Source organism: Salmo salar, chromosome 06, assembly GCF_965601325.2.
Source record: "Salmo salar chromosome 06, fSalSal1, whole genome shotgun sequence".
NCBI classification, from domain to species: Eukaryota; Metazoa; Chordata; class Actinopteri; order Salmoniformes; family Salmonidae; genus Salmo; species Salmo salar.
In genome coordinates, this window is record NC_138296.1 from 28,793,542 (window position 1) to 28,811,807 (window position 18,266).

General features: G+C 40.9%; 1 protein-coding gene across 6 annotated transcripts in view; it reads right to left on the bottom strand.

Moving 5' to 3' along the window:
• Window positions 1–268: 268 nt before the first annotated feature.
• LOC106606764 (uncharacterized) overlaps window positions 269–18,266 on the bottom strand; it is a 51,883-nt gene continuing 33,885 nt past the window's right edge. The window contains exons 1-14 of one of the 6 annotated variants that reach the window (XM_082976425.1): window positions 17,116–17,340; window positions 15,250–15,546; window positions 8,207–8,545; window positions 7,793–8,092; window positions 7,310–7,624; window positions 6,860–7,153; window positions 6,424–6,723; window positions 5,941–6,255; window positions 5,455–5,784; window positions 4,990–5,316; window positions 4,473–4,793; window positions 1,337–1,624; window positions 1,018–1,169; window positions 269–645 (exon numbers count right to left, since the gene is read on the bottom strand). In XM_082976425.1, coding sequence (XP_082832551.1) covers window positions 637–645; window positions 1,018–1,169; window positions 1,337–1,624; window positions 4,473–4,793; window positions 4,990–5,316; window positions 5,455–5,784; window positions 5,941–6,255; window positions 6,424–6,723; window positions 6,860–7,153; window positions 7,310–7,624; window positions 7,793–8,092; window positions 8,207–8,545; window positions 15,250–15,487 — 3,528 coding nt within the window. In that variant the 5' untranslated portion in view covers window positions 15,488–15,546; window positions 17,116–17,340 and the 3' untranslated portion in view covers window positions 269–636. Of the gene's footprint in view, window positions 646–1,017; window positions 1,170–1,336; window positions 1,625–4,472; window positions 4,794–4,989; window positions 5,317–5,454; window positions 5,785–5,940; window positions 6,256–6,423; window positions 6,724–6,859; window positions 7,154–7,309; window positions 7,625–7,792; window positions 8,093–8,206; window positions 8,546–15,249; window positions 15,547–15,993; window positions 16,316–16,380; window positions 16,713–16,741; window positions 17,078–17,115; window positions 17,341–18,266 lie in introns of those variants that run through there. The other 5 variants (XM_082976424.1, XM_082976423.1, XM_082976421.1 and 2 more) reach the window with 5 other exon arrangements.

Here is an 18,266-nt window from a genome sequence, read left to right on the forward strand (position 1 = left end):
ATGACAGCAAAGGGGGAAATAAGATATTGTATTTAATTGACATAAGCTGTCTCCAATCTGGTTGTGCGTGTGTGTTTGGGGGGTCACCTAAACCAGGGGAGGCTGATCTACAAATAGTATTCCCTGCCAAATAATAGGCTTTGTGTGATTAAGATTCACAGAGATACGCCTCCCCTGGCTAAGATGAATCCCCCCACCAAATACACACGCACAACAAGACTGTGATCAATAAACTACAAATAACACTCAAGAGGGAGGACAAAGTAGGTTGTTTGAAATAATGTTTTATTATCAGCAGATAATTCAGCAATAACTGGTGTCTAAACACTTCATCATAAAGCGTAATGGTATGCTTTATTTAATAGCGGTTAAACATCCCTTTTTATCTCTGCTCAAAAATTCTATAATGCATTAACAAGAGATGAGAGCAAGTAAGCGCACCACCACATTGTCTGTCTTTGTGGGGAATAAAAACAAGAACAATTCCCTGTCATCAAACCTGCTACAGGAAACCGTAAGAAATTCAATCTATGCAATGTTGTAAAGAAACGTGTTGTGATTGTATAAGAAAAGGTTGAAATAAATGGTTTCCTTTCCAGTTGAAGGGTTCTGTCATATGGAAGTGTCCTGAAGTCATCATTTTGTCTGAAAAAAAGAAAAGAAAAATGTAAGTAAGTATAAGTTGTTGTGAAAACCTTGTAATGCTTGTTTTATATTCAAAATGTAACTGTGGCTTAACCAGCAATAAAATGCAAGTAAGTGTGATAATGAGGTTGCAGTGACATACAAAATACAAAAAACAAAAACAGATAGCCTCTAGGTAGACCAATTTGATTTATATTGAACATGAAGATAATCTGAATACCCTCTGTGTGGGATGACATTCGCAGTAAAGACACACTGGGATATAAGAATGCATTCTTATATTTATTGTTTTACGCTAATCGTACAAACATATATTTGCACTTCAAAGCCAGGCAGTGAAAACCTGTGAGGTGGTTATATCCTTCCTCTCACCTTGACCAGAGTGACTGTGATGCTGTAGAGGAGGGAGATGAGGAAGAGGACCAGGAAGATGCAGGCCATGTTCCAGTTCTCCTCTGCAGTGTCCGCCAGAATGGGGTCAGACCTGTTCTCGTCAAAGAAGACACCCTCCACCCCAAAGAGCACTACTCAAAAGGAAAAAAGGAGATTTTCATTGAGAAAGTGTTGCAGAAACAGGCTTGCCTGGAATCCAAACTGTAACGCTCTATTACAATGGTGAAAGAGGCTAGAAAGAGGCTAGCACCAGGAAAATGTTATTGTATCAGAATTGAGTGAACAGACAGACAGACACCTGGTTTGGATATGTTCAGGGCCAGAGTCTGGGTGGTGTGGGTCACCCTGCAGGTGTAAACAGCCCCCGGTGTCCAGTCCTGGTGTGCCAGGCTCAGGTGGCTCCTGATGCCGAACTTTCCTCCTGGTGCCCTGTAGGTGGTGCTAGTGTTGTTGTTCCACAGCTCTGTGACGTTGTCCAGCAGCCAGGTGATGTTGATGTCCGAAGAGCTGAAGCCAAGCACCAGGCAGACGAGCTCACTAGGACCCTGGAGCAGGGTTGCTGTTGGTGCAGAGGGGGTCACTGAGCCTGGAGAGAGAGATAGTGAGAGTCATGGAAGGAGAGACTGGAGTGGATGAGACTGGGGACAGAGGGGGACGTATGACTGATAGTCTGGAAGAGAAACTGGGAGGGGAGAGAGGGGGCTGTATAACTGACAGTCTGGGAGAGAAACTGAGTAGAGCATGGATGCTGGATCAGGACAGGAACTGGGGTAATGGTATTTGATCATGGGAAAACTTGATAGATTGGAGATTTCAATATGTTTTAATTTTTAACTTTTTGATTATGTGTGTATTATTATTGTATTGCCTGATATTCCTGCATTGTTGGAGCTAGAAACATAAACATTTCGCTGCACCTGCGATAACATCAACAAAACTGTGTAGGTGACCAATAAACTTTTATTTGATTTTTATGAGTGATGATGACTGAATGAAGGATGTACAGTTGAAGTCGGAAGTTTACATACACTTAGGTTGGAGTCATTCAAACTCGTTTTTCAACCACTCCACACATTTCTTGTTAATAAACTATAGTTTTGGCAAGTCGGTTCGGACATCTACTTTGTGCATGACACAAGTAATTTTTCCAACAATTGTTAACAGACAGATTATTTCACTTATAACTCACTGTATAACAATTCCAGTGGGTCAGAAGTTTACATACACTAAGTTGACTGTGCCGTTAAACAGCTTGGAAAATTCCAGAAAATGATGTCATGGCCAATCAGCCAAGACCTCAGAAAAACAATTGAAGACCGCCACAAGTCTGGTTCATCCTTGGGAGCAATTTCCAAAGGCCTGAAGGTACCATGTTCAGCTGTACAAACAATAGTACGCAAGTATAAACACCATGGGACCACGCAGCCGTCATACCGCTCAGGAATGAGACGTGTTCTGTCTCCTAGAGATAAACGTACTTTGGTGTGAAAAGTGCAAATCAATCCCAGAGCAACAGCAAAGGACCTTGTGAAGATGCTGGAGGAAACAGGTACAAAAGTACCTATATCCACAATAAAACGAGTCCTATATTGACATAACCTGAAAGGCTGCTCAGCAAGAAAGAAGCCACTGCAACAAAACCGCCATAAAAAAGCCAGACTACAGTTTGCAACTGTACATAGGGACAAAGATCATACTTTTTGGAGAAATGTAGTCTGGTCTGGTGAAGCAAAAATAGAACTGTTTGGCCATAATGACCATCGTTATGTTTGGAGGAAAAAGGGGGAGGCTTGCAAGCAGAAGAACACCATCCCAACCGTGAGGCACGGGGGTGGCAGCATCATGTTGTGGGGGTGCTTTGCTGCAGGAGGGACTGGTGCACTTCACAAAAAAGATGGCATCATGAGGTAGGAAAATTAAGTGGATACATTGAAGCAACATCTCAAGACATCAGTCAGGAAGTTAAAGCTTGGTTGCAAATGGGTCTTCCAAATGGACAATGACCCCAAGCGTACTTCCAAAGTTGTGGCAAAATGGCTTAAGAACAACAAAGTCAAGGTATTGGAGTGGCCATCACAAAGCCCTGACCTCAATCCTATAGAAAATGTGTGGGCAGAACTGAAAAAGCATGTGCGAGCAAGGAGGCCTACAAACCTGACTCCGTAACTCCAGCTCTGTCAGGAGGAATGGGCCAAAATTCACCCAACTTATTGTGCAAAGCTTGTAGAAGGCTACCCGGAACATTAGACCCACATTAAACAATTTAAAGGCAATGCTACTGAATTCTAATTGAGTGTATCTAAACTTCTGACCCTCTGGGAATGTGATGAAAGAAATAAAAGCTGAAATAAATCATTCACTCTACTATTATCCTGACATTTCACATTCTTAAAATAAAGTGGCGATCCTAACTGACCTAAGACAGGACCATTTTTACTAGGATTAAATGTCAGGAATTGTGAAAAACTGAGTTTAAATTTATTTGGCTAAGGTGTATGTAAATGTCCAACTTCAGCTGTATTTTGTAGCTACAGTATATCTACTTTTTCGAAATCCTTGTCGTATGTGAATCTGGAATCCGCTCCTTTGCTGCAAGCAACATAGATTATTATTGGTGGTGGTGGTGTTGTATCATTGACACTAGGGTTTGCATTTGCAATGTTTCTGTCCTGTCTAGACTGTACGTTCTGTCCCGTGCGGCACTCGACCGCAAGTGAGTTCGGCCCCAAAACTTCGGAACCTTTGAGTTGAAAACTTGCTGAGAAGAAAGGATATATCGGTACGTCATTTTAACCACTCAAATCAAATAGATTCATTTTTACATGTTTACACTTATGAGTTATAATTAATATCTACTTGTATTGTTTTGCTTGTGAGAACAATTACCAAATTACAGTACTAGCTAGCATAACAATATAGCTTGGCTAGCTGGGTTAGCCAGCTCGATAAACTTAACCAGCGAGCCAATACGATTTTAGTTAGCAAATCCAACAGGATTGATCATTTGACTAATTTAGGAATACACTGAGTAAATGTTATTCTGAGGTGTTTATAAAAATATTAATATAGGAAATGGTCTGATGTCAATTCTAAATGCATCTCAAGAGTGCTCTGCTGACCTAGCCTTAATTTCTGTCATAATTACATTATTTTTGACAAAGTGTTTTGGGCATTGAATAGCCTATCTGTTGACCTACTGCAGGGCATGAAAGAGAGAACTCAAAATAGACATGGGATGCACAAAATGGGCATTGTGCACTACAATTAAAATATATTGGGAGACACACTAACCGCATATCTCTGGTATTGTTCTCATCTATACTCTCCAAGTCTTTAGACAACATTATCAACCATCAACCAACATTATTACTATTTATCAGTACATGTTATTACAATCTAATTCATGCCACTGTTCAAATCAACAGTCCACTCACCAAATACATTCTCTATTGTGCTGGTGATAGGTCTCTCGGACGACTCGTGTCTGACAGCACAGGAGTAATTGGAGTTGTGATCCCACTCGGACCTGGGCACGATGAGTCTACTGTTCATGGAGTAGGTGCTGCTCCCTGCATAAAGGACTGATGGGATACTGGAGTAGCGAGAAAAAGGTAGACGACTGCCAGCCTTCTCCCAATTCACTATTACATCAGAGGGGAAGAACCCAGACACCAAGCAAAGCAGTGTGGCATTATTTGACCCCCATAGATCAGAAACTGATGGTCTCACTATCTTTATAGAGGGTGGCTTGGGATCTGGAGGAACAAAACAAATGAAAAGGAAAGTGATAAGTTAGTTAATTTTAGGCCTATTCAACAAAATGTAACAGAAATATATTGTTTATTAATATGTCAGATAGGCACCGACATAATAGCATGCACAAAGATGTATGTATGTATCAAAATCAGCATTCTGGGTTATGTGTACCAATTGAGTATTCAATTAGCCTACCTCTGCATTTGGTGATATGCTCCACCTGGGCTTGGCTGGAGCAGCGGTGCTTCACCTCACAAGACACAAGTTTGTGTGCATGCCAATCCCTCGCAGACACATTAAACATGATCTGCTCAGTCTGTGTCCCATTGGAATGGTCCTTTGGGGCCCGTGTGACCCCACCTTGAGAAGCCACAAACCCATCCACCTTCCAGCTGACAGAAAAGTCCCCAAGGCTGGGACCCACCAGCAGGCAGGTGACAGGCACCTGTCCATCTGTCCTCAGCTCCTGAAGAGTGGGTCCCTGTAGGTACACCGCTACTTTCTGAGAGGATATTGGAGTCACTGAGAGGAAAGGGAATTGAGTGTGTTAAGCCACGTTCAGATATTGCTCTAAAGAATGCATACATTACTGAATGATGTTCAGGCTATAGGTGTATATCACTGCTCAAGGATAGAATATGTCATAATACCAAAAACTACCTGCACATATATTGATGCTCATTCTGACTTTCTGAAGGTCCTCTTTCTGAAGATACTTGTCGATGACCTCACAGGTGAAGTCCTTCCCCTGGTTCCACTCCTGCTGTGTAACTGTGATATGACTGGTTACTGCCACATGTCCGTCTTCCCTCATCCTTCTCTCATTGTCTGCTGCAGACCTCTGTTTAGACCTAATCTCATAGGCTGCTGCAGACACAGAGAGCCACTTGATCTGAGGGTTGAAGCCCCGCCCAGAACACATGAGTTTCTGGGTCCCTGAGCCTGACATCTCCTCATTAGGGACTAGAAGGAGTTCCATGGACAGTTCACCTGGAAACAACACAAACACTTTTCAATTTTAGACCTATGGAGTGCTAAATTAAGACTATACAACAAACAATGGAAACTTAATTTCATGTTGGTAGGCCTAATTACATAAAAGATTGAAATGGTATCATAAGGTAACGACGAGAGAAGTTGACCCACCAAAAAGTGTTCCTGTGGAGTTAGACACCCAGCTGTTGGAGTAGCCTTGGTTCACTTTACAGGTGAAAGTGTTTTCTTTCTTCCAGTGTGATGTGGGTATAGAGAACCGTCTGGTGAGTGAATGGGGGTCTTTGGAGGCAGGCAGATCTACATACTGTTTCTCAGGGAAATCAACCCCATTGGCCTGAAAGGTGACGTAGAGGTCACTGGAGGAGAGTTGTGTGATGGCACACTCCAGCACAGCACTGTCTCCATCCAGTAAGTCTGGGAGAGACCTCCTGATCAGAACTGTGGGAGTGCTGGTCACTGCAGGTCCTGGAGAACACACACACAGAGGAGAGGGATCAACAGGAGAAAGGAATATTCATCTGACTTAATGACAATATACTATACATTTCTTTTATGTGGTAGACTTGTTGAAAGACATGGCAGCTTTGCTGCTGCAGTATCTCTGAGTATATGAGAAAATAGATACATTCTAACCATTAACATTGCTGGTCCTCTGTGTGGGGTTGAAGCAGCGATGTTCAGCTCTGCATGTTATTGTGTTCAGGGTTTTCCATTGGCTTGAGGGAAGAGTCAGGTTACTGCTGATGCTCTGAGTTGTGCTGCTGGCCTGGTTCACTGGGGTCCTGCTGGTTGGGTCTTTTCCATCCAGAAGCCAGGACACTTTGGCGTCATACGCAGAGTGGACCACACATGTAGCTGTTACCTCAGTCTGTGTCATCACTGTCCTGAACCTGGGGGTCTCCAGGTGGAGCGATGGAGTAGACGAGGGAAAAGCTGAGAGCAAATCAGATGAGTGTGGAGATAAAATCAAATCATAGTTTTTTATACTCCAAGGTAATTAGGTTATGATTTATGACTTTTGAAGCAACACTTTAAACAGGTAAGGGGCTTCTGTAAGTTTACAAACTACCTGTGCATAAACTGGTGCTCTTCCTGACAGTTTTCTGAAGATCTTTGTCTATGACCTCACAGATGAAGTCCTTCCCCTCATTCCACTCCTGCTGTGTTACTGTGATATGACTGGTTACTGCCACATGTCCGTCTTCCCTCATCCTTCTCTCATTGTCTGCTGCAGACCTCTGTTTAGACCCAGACAGCCACTTGATCTGAGGGTTGAAGCCCCGCCCAGAACACATGAGTTTCTGGGTCCCTGAGCCTGACATCTCCTCATTAGGGACTAGAAGGAGTTCCATGGACAGTTCACCTGGAAACAACACAAACACTTTTCAATTTTAGACCTATGGAGTGCTAAATTAAGACTATACAACAAACAATGGAAACTTAATTTCATGTTGGTAGGCCTAATTACATAAAAGATTGAAATGGTATCATAAGGTAACGACGAGAGAAGTTGACCCACCAAAAAGTGTTCCTGTGGAGTTAGACACCCAGCTGTTGGAGTAGCCTTGGTTCACTTTACAGGTGAAAGTGTTTTCTTTCTTCCAGTGTGATGTGGGTATAGAGAACCGTCTGGTGAGTGAATGGTGGTCTTTGGAGGCAGGCAGATCTACATACTGTTTCTCAGGGAAATCAACCCCATTGGCCTGAAAGGTGACGTAGAGGTCACTGGAGGAGAGTTGTGTGATGGCACACTCCAGCACAGCACTGTCTCCATCCAGTAAGTCTGGGAGAGACCTCCTGATCAGAACTGTGGGAGTGCTGGTCACTGCAGGTCCTGGAGAACACACACACAGAGGAGAGGGATCAACAGGAGAAAGGAATATTCATCTGACTTAATGACAATATACTATACATTTCTTTTATGTGGTAGACTTGTTGAAAGACATGGCAGCTTTGCTGCTGCAGTATCTCTGAGTATATGAGAAAATAGATACATTCTAACCATTAACATTGCTGGTCCTCTGTGTGGGGTTGAAGCAGCGATGTTCAGCTCTGCATGTTATTGTGTTCAGGGTTTTCCATTGGCTTGAGGGAAGAGTCAGGTTACTGCTGATGCTCTGAGTTGTGCTGCTGGCCTGGTTCACTGGGGTCCTGCTGGTTGGGTCTTTTCCATCCAGATGCCAGGACACTTTGGCGTCATACGCAGAGTGGACCACACATGTAGCTGTTACCTCAGTCTGTGTCATCACTGTCCTGAACCTGGGGGTCTCCAGGTGGAGGGATGGAGTCGACGAGGGAAAAGCTGAGAGCAAAACAGATGGAGAAGTCAGATTTAGATTGTTACTATGTCTTTCAATTGTACAGTTTTCTATACCCATCCTCTGACCTAATACACAGTTCTGTCACTGAAACCCACCTGAGCAAATGCTAATTGTCCTGGAGACTGTTGTTCCTGGATGTGGTCCTTGTGCTGCATTGTGGATGGCCTTGCATGTGACCTCTGACCCTTGAGTCCATTGGCTCTGGTCCAGCTCCAGCTGGCTGTTCAGGCTGAAAGTTTTCTCCTCACCTTCTACACTCTGCAGCTTCCGCTGGACTGGATAGGTGGTCACAGTCTTGTCATCCAGCAGCCACTCCACACTGAGCTTGTCAGGGTAGAATTCACTCAGAATGCAGAGGAGTCCCACCTTCGATCCTCCCTCCAGTTCCTCCCAGAGAGGATACAGGGTGATATTTGGAGGAATGACCCGCTGCACTAATACAAAGTGGAAGGAGGAGGAAAATTCAGGGCCACTTTTGACTTTACAATTTTTCCCGATTTGGTGATTAACAAGATGTAAACCAAAGTCAGATTGTAAACTTTTAATCAAATTCTTCATACCTTTTTTTATGCAGTTTAATGTAACCCAGTCTATGAAAACCAGGCCTGAGCTGAGTGTAATGACTTTTAACATAGCCTAGATGGCGCTATGGACCTATTAGGGAGCTGGCTGGCTGGACCTTGAGAACTGGTAATGGTAGTGGTCAGATTTGGAGTTGGAGGGTTGTGAAACGCAGGTGTTAGAGCAGGACATGCCTCAGCGAACAGGGAATGCAGCAGGCAGAAGCGTGGGGTAACACCCTGGTCCCAAAAAAGCATCCCAAAAAACAGAAGTGAAACATGTTGCTGAGCAACCGTGTGTATCAGAAGCCAGGTGTGAGGTCTAGTTCTGCTTAAGGAAATCAGTTGTCTTTTGCATGTTTCCGAGCTATTTACATTAAGAGTTATTTTCTTTACTTCTGTTATGTAACTTCTTTCCACTTGGTGTTATATTTTCATTGTCTTGACAACCCATCAAGCTATTTCTGAATAGTTTGCATGCCAAGTGTAGCAAGGCCCACTGATTCCAGATGTGTTCATGCAGAACCCAGTATGCAAACAGCATCCAGCAAAAATAAGTTGTAGATTACTTACTGTAGATTCACCCACACATCACAACAGCCACACAGTTCTAAAATAACTTTTAAAACACTTCTACTAATGTAACCGCAAATAAGAAATGTGTTTCTTCAATGTTTATAATACATTATAATGCATCATTCTAGCTGCATTTTCTTTCTAATGAATGGAGAAATGCTAAGGGAAGAACAATACACTGCTGTTCACTTCAGTTACACTTTTATTATCTTAATAGTTTAAAAAGGCACAATGAAATATTTACAAATCTAACCTCTACAGTTGAACTATTCAAACAAAATCAACAATAAAGACAAGCAGGAGAACAGTTACATATATTGTATCCATTCATATATTGCAAGTATGAAAAGTTATATCTTCTTCAAGTACTTCAAACTCAGTTTCTTCATTTCACCTGAAATAAGAAGCAAACATTTGTTCACTTAAATTACTTACAATAATTGTGACATCTATTTAGATGCAATTATTATTTGTATTAGCTGACACTTCAAAGAAATGACTTGTGTAATTAACTATACTTATATATAATATAACTATTAGGCCTATATAATAATATAGTTATAATGTAAGTTATAGATAATATATTTAGCTTATTCCCTCTCACTAGTATGCCTCTTGCAGAGAATTGCAACACACAAAATAGGCCTATGTGTACATTCTTATCTTGCTAGAATCTGTTCATGTTGCTACTGAAAGTTCTACCACGTATACATGTTTGTTTGTTTGAATGTGGATCCATCCAGACTATGGAACTTTCAAAACCAAAATGTCTTCCTTTCACATTACTCTTCCCACACTACGGTCATGGCTATAAGGGATACAGCTTTTGTCAAGTTAACTTTATTTTTGCATTTTAGCTAACCCTAACCTCTTTCCTAACCTTAACCTAATTATCCTAACCTGCTACGATAATTCTCCTAACCTGTTGCGGCAGGTAGACTAGTGATTAGAGCATTGGGTCAGTAACCGAAAGGTTGCTGGTTCGAGTCCCTGAGCTGACAAGGTACAAATCTGTTGTTCTGCCCCTGAGCAAGGCAGTTAACCCACATCTCCCTCAGCTCTGAAGATGTGTTGGTTATGGCAGCCCCCTGCACCTCTCTGATTCAGAGGGGTTGGGTTAAATGTGCAAAACAACTGACTAGGTTACCCTAACCTGCTACAAAAAGTCAAATCTGACAAAAGCTTATCCCATTTAGTAAAAACCCCAGATTCCCAACAAGGTATTACCTTGATGGCAGTTGCTCCAACGCCATACAGCAGAGTTATGAGGAAGAGTATGATGAAGGTGAAGGCTGTTTTCCCCATGCTGTCCCTGTCGGTTTCTATGGTGTTGCTGCATGGACAGTCAGTCAACACGAGACACTCTGCATATGGATATAAGAACAGTGTCAGTAGGCAGTCAAAACGGTTACTCATCACTCTGGTGCCCAGTCTGAAACCCAATCACAAACCCCAACTTCTGGACACTTCTTGATGGCTCCTAAGAAATCTGAAAGTATTTGTTATAGATCTTAGTGCTGCCATAGCTCCAGCCATATTGTTAACAAGAGGGAGTTTTCACCGTATTGCATGTATCCTACCCTTACTGTTCATTGCAGATCTAAAGGGGCTATCAATACGTGTCAAATGGTTGGAATGGGTATACTTTGAACTGTTTTATGGGAAACCATGCATAGTACAGCTGTCTCCGGTATTAGTCATAGATAATACTCTCTCCGGTATCAATCATATATAATACTGTCTCCGGTATTAGTCATAGATAATACTGTCTCCGGTATTAGTCATAGATAATACTCTCTCCGGTATCAATCATATATAATACTGTCTCCGGTATTAGTCATAGATAATACTGTCTCCAGTATTAGTCATAGATAATACTCTCTCCGGTATCAATCATATATAATACTGTCTCCGGTATTAGTCATAGATAATACTGTCTCCGGTATCAGTCATAGATAATACTGTCTCCGGTATCAGTCATAGATAATACTGTCTCCGGTATCAGTCATGCATTTACATTTACATTTTAGCCATTTACCAGACGCTTTTATCCAGAGCGACTTACAGTAGTGAATGCATACAGTTCATACACTTTTTTTCTCCGTACTCCGTCATAGATAATACTGTCTCCGGTATCAGTCATAGATAATACTGTGATATTTGGTAGGACATGAGAAAAAAATGTAAAGCATGCTTTGTCTATTGGACTTGAGCATTTTTTTTCTGCCTCACCCCCTATGACCTTTCATCAATTACTGAGTTATTACTTAACGAATGCAACACATTGAAAATCTAAAACATGAGGATATCAAACCAGCAGTGAAGGTGACCCTGACTTGCTTTGGTCAAACGGCACACTTGCCGATCAATGGGGACTTCCAACTTCTACTTGGCTTGGCTTGCTTCTTGTGAACGAACCCTAGTCATATCTCATCCATTTCCAAACCCATGGTGGTAGACTTTGAATCAATAGAACAGACATATAGCATTTCTATAGGTGAAACCCAGTGGAGAGAACAGAAGCACACAAAGCCAAACAACAAGAAGACAGGAACACCTGATTAAGTTCAATGCACTACATCTGATTACACCAAAGACATGAGGAGAATATCTGAAAGAGCAGATAACTGGGTGGCTAATGCTAGAGCTACACTTCTGTAGTTCATTCCTGTCATCAGGGGAACATTTTAACAATGTGAGTGTACAACACTTCTCTATTGTGTACAAGACTATAGCTCAGTGTGCAAAATAATCTTTATACTAATACATCATTCAGTGTCCACCATTATTGTATTACAGATATATTGCATGATAATTGTGACCTGATTGCAAATGTAAAGCATCAATACTTTGTTTGACTTGTATTGTCACTTTATCATTAGTTCTAGTAGTGTGAGAGTTGACATTTTCCCCAAACAGAGATACTGAAGCTTTGCACAAAAGTGGGGAGACGGGACAGACATGAGTAGGAACTGCATGACATACAGTACATAAACAGGATTAATGATTTAAAGTTTTTATTTGGATTTTGATTCTGCACTTAAAAGACACACAACATGTTATGTCACAAACACAAACAGCAGAGGTAACACACAGCAACACACATCAACAAAACACAACACAACCTCTACTGGGCCTTGCAGCTCTGAGGCACATTCAAGCTGAGGTTAACTAGGTAGGGTTGGTTTGAGGTTCTGTCAATGGTTCTCATAAGAATTTTTGTGGACTTGATCATGCTTTCGTGGTAAACTACACAGCTATACACCACTTCTTTGTTCTTCCACAAGTCATTGCTAAATGTGAGCTGACTGTAGACAGAGTAGGTCCTTCCTGTTTGAATCTGGCTAGTGGTGTTGAATTGGTACAATGCTGAACTGCTCGTTCTCTCCACCGGCTCATCATCAATAAGCCAAGCCACTAAAACTTCCTTGGGGTAGAAGTCTTTGACGTAGCAAGTCAGGGTCACCGTATTATCACTAGTTTTTTCTGCTGGGGCCAGCAGAAAGACAGATGGACGCTGTGGATCTCCTCCTGGAAGCACGAGAGAACAGTCAGGGCTTCTCTCCATGCAAGTACTTGGCAAACAATTTACATTTTGCTAAATGCTGCCTATATTAATCCAACCAAACAATGTCTTCCCTCACAGGAGTTTCGTCTTGAGAGACCAAAGGGACCCATCATATACAAGCATTTTGTCATTTTGCAGTCAGTCATCATCTGATTTAATCAGATCAAATTGCTATCAGCTCCATTGGGTTCCTTGCAACTCTGACAATTAAAGTCATTTTTCACTAGTCTACACAATCTCCTATCATAATTTTTAATTCCCAGAAGATGGCCAATTGGATATCTGTTTGATAGGTTTTGAAACATCGTAAATATGAAATCCCAATGAAGTAAAAAGAAAAGTGAGAGGGAAACCAAAGCAGTTTGTCTTACCGGTCTCCCTCTTGTAGGGTTTCTTTACCAAGGACCCCAGGTTTTCCAAGTGATCTACAGCGCAGTAAAATACTGTCCCATTGCTCCAGTCCTCATAAGTGATGTCAAGTATGGCAATTCTGTCAGTGACACCCTTCCGGCTGGTTAAGGTCTTTCCATTGTCATTTTCCCATTTGACACTCATGAAGCCAGGAACTAGTTCCTCGACATCGCACACAAGCTCAGCTTTTTTGTTCATAAGCATATCCTCAAGAGACGGCGGGGTGATCTTAATGACTACTGAATGTGCATGGACTGGACCTGCTGAGAAAGGATGTAAGGAATGTTCACCAAGCTGTTTGTGACAACAGCAACTAAAATGTAAACAGTTTGTATGTTTTGGATCAATGTAGGCTATTCTGTTTTCCCTCCAGCTGGCTGGTCACAATCAATCATTTTTCATGCATGAGCTATTTTGATGGAATTTAAGATAAACCTTTAAGTGCTCATTAGAAAAATGTGCTAACTTTTCAATCTGGCCTGGAGCTCTGTCACAAAATCCCTGCTTCTTGAAGCTCTTTTAATAAGATACCAAGAGAAGATAATCTGACGTATTTTACTCACCATCTGATGAAGTGTAGCCCACAGTTCTCCTCACATTTCCAGCTTTGTTCTCAAACACGCAAGTGAATGCTACTTCTTCACTCTTCCACTCACTCTCATTGACCCTGAGATAGCTGGTTGTGCTGTACAGAGTTTTGTCACTCTTCTTCTCACTCTCACAAGAACTCTTGAAATCAGATACAACTTCTTTTTCTATTCCTTGTTCCATCCTCATCCATTTGATTGTGTGTGTACGGGGTGAAAAGTCATTGGCAAAGCAGGCGAAGGAAGCCGTCATATTTTCTGCCATCTCCTCTTTAGAGGGGGTCATTACGTAAAGAGACGGGTGCTGCAGATATTCCGCTAAAAAACAAACATACACACATATATATATATATATGCAGAAGCAGAGAGAAAACAACATACATTTGCAGAAGCTGGCATAGGCTACAAATGCGCAGTAAAGATGAATAGAACAGCTAAACAGCTTATGGGAAATTTCACAGTAACAGAGTGATAGTGAGACTCCGATTTTTCACTTCTAAAATGTTTTTCAAACAAAAATCTGAGATTGCAAAGTTAATCAAACCATGCAACTCTATCCACAAGGAGTCATTTTTACAATTTCCACAGAAGATTTTACAAAAACACATTTACTTGGAGAACAGTGTAACAGAATGACGGTTTGTGCTGTTTGTGCTGTCATTCTGTTACCAAACTTTGAATCGGTAGTATTCAAGTAAATATCCTTTCATTTTTAAAAAGTGTATCAAAGTATAGAAAGTCTTAGACTGTGGACATAGAATAATTATGCTGGCAGACGAAAGCAAAAAGCTCAACACTGTTTGTAGCATGCCTTCTTGGGGAGATGGCTTAAATAGTCAGCAACTAAAGGGGCAAGCTACAGCCACTCCAACCAACCCTCATCCTAGTGCCATAGCACATTCACCACAACTAGACTGACACCTATTAATGTTTATACAATTGGCCTAAATGGTTAATTCTACAGTGGGTGACAGTGACACAAATGTTGATTGTTACAGTGAACAGCAATTAGCAATGACTACGTTTTAATGCATTTATAGTTTAATTTGCCCCAAGGTGTCAGGGAATTTAGGTGTTATACTTACTGCATGAGCGTTGATAGCAATTGTAATATGTAGGCATCAAAATTATTGTAGCCTAGGCTGTATAGTCCATAATTGCAGCAGTGGAATTTTCCAGCAAAAATATGTGCAAATTGTATGTCTTATTCAGATTTAATAAGCTTATTATCTTCAATATTTAGATTTCTAAAAATGTATCTTTCAACAAAACTAAACATAAAATAACCCGCAAATTACGATTATCACAGAGGCTATGTTTTTTACAAAATTAGTAGATTAATAGGCTACATTGATATAAATACATTAAACTCAACAATATATTATTATTATTATTAGTGACATATGTTATTAAATGGATAAACAAATACATCTTACCTTGTTTCTTCACTGGTACAGTCTTTGAACCAGCTGAATGTTCCACGGCGCATTCAAAGATTTTACTGTCCCAGTCTGCTCTCTTTACACGGAGTTGACTGACTCCCATGTAGCTTCCACTGGTTTGGACCGCAGGGTACTGAACGAAATCAGTCAGGGAATTCCCGCCTTGTTCATTCCATTTGAAGGTGAGGGAGGCAGGCGTGAAGCCAGTGGCAATGCAACCCAGAGTCATCATATCTCCGGTCCCGGAGCCACATTGCGCAAGAGGAAACAAAGTCGGAGCAGTTGATGAGGCTGTAAGATAAATAATGTGTTACAAATACCCCATAAAGCCCAACAGTTTTATAGAATACACCATGAAAAAATAAATACATAAATCAACCAACACTGACCAAATAAAATAGTTAACAGTTCTAAGGACCTATTCTATTTTACATCGTCAGGTAATTTAACATTCATTTAGTAGGCTAGGTTTAATATATGATGATTTATTACCAGACTTAGGGTAGGATATTGTTCACTCCAAATACATGCACATAGGTTACACCGAGTTGAATGTGTTATCAAAAACGTAAAATACAATATCCACTGATAAAAGACAGGTAGTTAGGACTGTAGGCTATATACTTCTTTGATTGATTAAACATAAATATTTTCATTGATTATATATTTGTCCTTATATTTAAGCGATCATTTTCCACTATGAACTATGCCTTGCATCAACCAAAATGAGATTCTTACCTAATGAAACGGTTACTATTGTACCCTGACCCCAGTAGTCAAAAGCAGCGTAGCACTGTGTTCAATTACCTTAACAAGTGGTATAAAAAACATTCTCCCCAGGTTCTATACCCTCTTATTCCCATTCTTAACCAAAGAGCGCAAAAGGAACGCAAGTATTTTGTACCCTTTCTGATATTTACGTTTACTGTAATGTTAGGTTATGATGTGTAACTTTAAGTTTGTTTGGCACACTTTACTTCAAATAGGCTTCATTATAGACATGTATCTTAATTCCATTGCAGATTAAAAGTTACAAACCTTTAATTTAATAACCTAAAACAGAAAAATATAAACGGTTTCAAAATGTATTTGTAAGATTACGACATTTTCATTTCAAAGTCTCACCTGATGAAACTGTAACCATTGTCCCTTTCCCCCAGTAGTCAAAACCGTAGTCACAGTGCAAATAACCAATACAGGCTATGCACAAAAACCTGTGCCAATGTATTTCGATATTTAATATTGTCCATATCATACTTTTTAAAGGTTTGTTTTAAAATCACATCAATGAATTTCCGTTGTTTTTGTCCAGATTATGAATATGCCTTTGTTATAGAGTAGGCCTACTGTTACTGTTTTTGATCCTCAATTCAATTTAGCAAATTGACAAAATGAAGCCTAGAATTGAGTTGTAAAAAAACGACATGTATTTGACTTTTCGAATGATCACTGACACATTTGATGAAATGATAATACTTTTTCTTACCTGATGAAACGGTAACCATTGTGCCTTTCCCCCAGTGGTCAAAAGCATTGTCACAGTGCAATCTTTCAATACGTGCAACGCACAAAAACTACCGCAAGTGAAGACCAAAAATACATATTTCCAGCCTTTAGGAGAGAGGGACTTTTAACTCAAAGTCCAACCTCAATAATAATGCAAAAATAAACAGAATATGTTTTTGTTTTACCTGTGGACACGGTCACCATGGTCCCTTTCCCCCAGTAGTCAAAGTAGTTGTCACAGTGAATGGTCTGACCAATACTTCATACAAAATCAGTCAAAATAACCTTAATAGTCACTAGTTATGTGTCAATAATGAAATAACTTTTTTAGGTCTGAATGTTAAGGCTACTTACCAGAAGTTATCGTGACTTGGGTCCCTTTCCCCCAGTAGTCGAAATAGTAATCACAGTGATAATTGTTTATCTGCCCCTAAACTAAAAACCCAATTCATTTCAAACGTATTGCTTCATTAACTTTATTTTGTGGCATCTTGATGGTTGGCTCCTTCCCTGGGGAGATGCACTTCCCATCAAAACGGAAGTGTTGCATGAAGTTAACTTTGGCTGAAAGTGTGAGCACATTTTTCTTCCTGTCCTTTTTGAGAGTGAGCCCCTGCTTTCTCTATCCGTTGTGAATGTTGATATATGGGAAGCATCTTGAGCATCATCCTGATAGTTATTATTCCTGATAGGGCTATTTCATTCCAGATACTGTGGGTGTGATACCTTGGTGACACACAGGATTGACAATCATAGGTCAAAATCTCTGCTCCTTGTTTCCATACAGTTGTTGGTAGTTGGTCGTGAGTGGTGGCCATCAGTCCCGAATTTGATATGTATAATCTAGGTCAACGCTTAACACAGACATTTGGCCAAAAACATTCATGGCTGACCATCACTTAATTGGTCTTCTCTATAGAAACAATTAGAAGACCACAATCATTCCAGTGCCCAAGAAAACCAAGCTGACATGCCTAAATGACTCACCCCGTTGCACTCACCCCTGTCATCATAAAGTCCTTTGAAAGGCTGGCACACATCAAGGCCAGCATGCCAGACACACTAGACCCACTCCAATTTGCTTAACACTCCAACAGATCCACTCAAGATGCCATCTCCATTGCAATCCATACAGCTCTATCACACCTGGACAAGGGGAACACCTATTTGAGAATGCTGTTCATTAACTATAGTTCAGCATTCAATACCATTGTTCCCTCCAAGCTCGGGCCCTGGGTCTAGACTCCATCCTTTGCAACTGGATAGAGGCAGACCACAGGCTACAACAACTGAGGATTGGCAACAACTCCTCCACTACACTGACTCTCAAAAATACCTCCACTACACTGACTCTTAACACGGGGCCAGGCACGACACCAACTCCATCACCAAGTTTTCAGATGACACCACGGTTGTAGGCCTAATCAACAACAGTGATGAGACAAGGGAAGAGGTAAGAGACCTAGCAGTGCGGTGCCAGGACAACAACCTATCCTTCAATATCA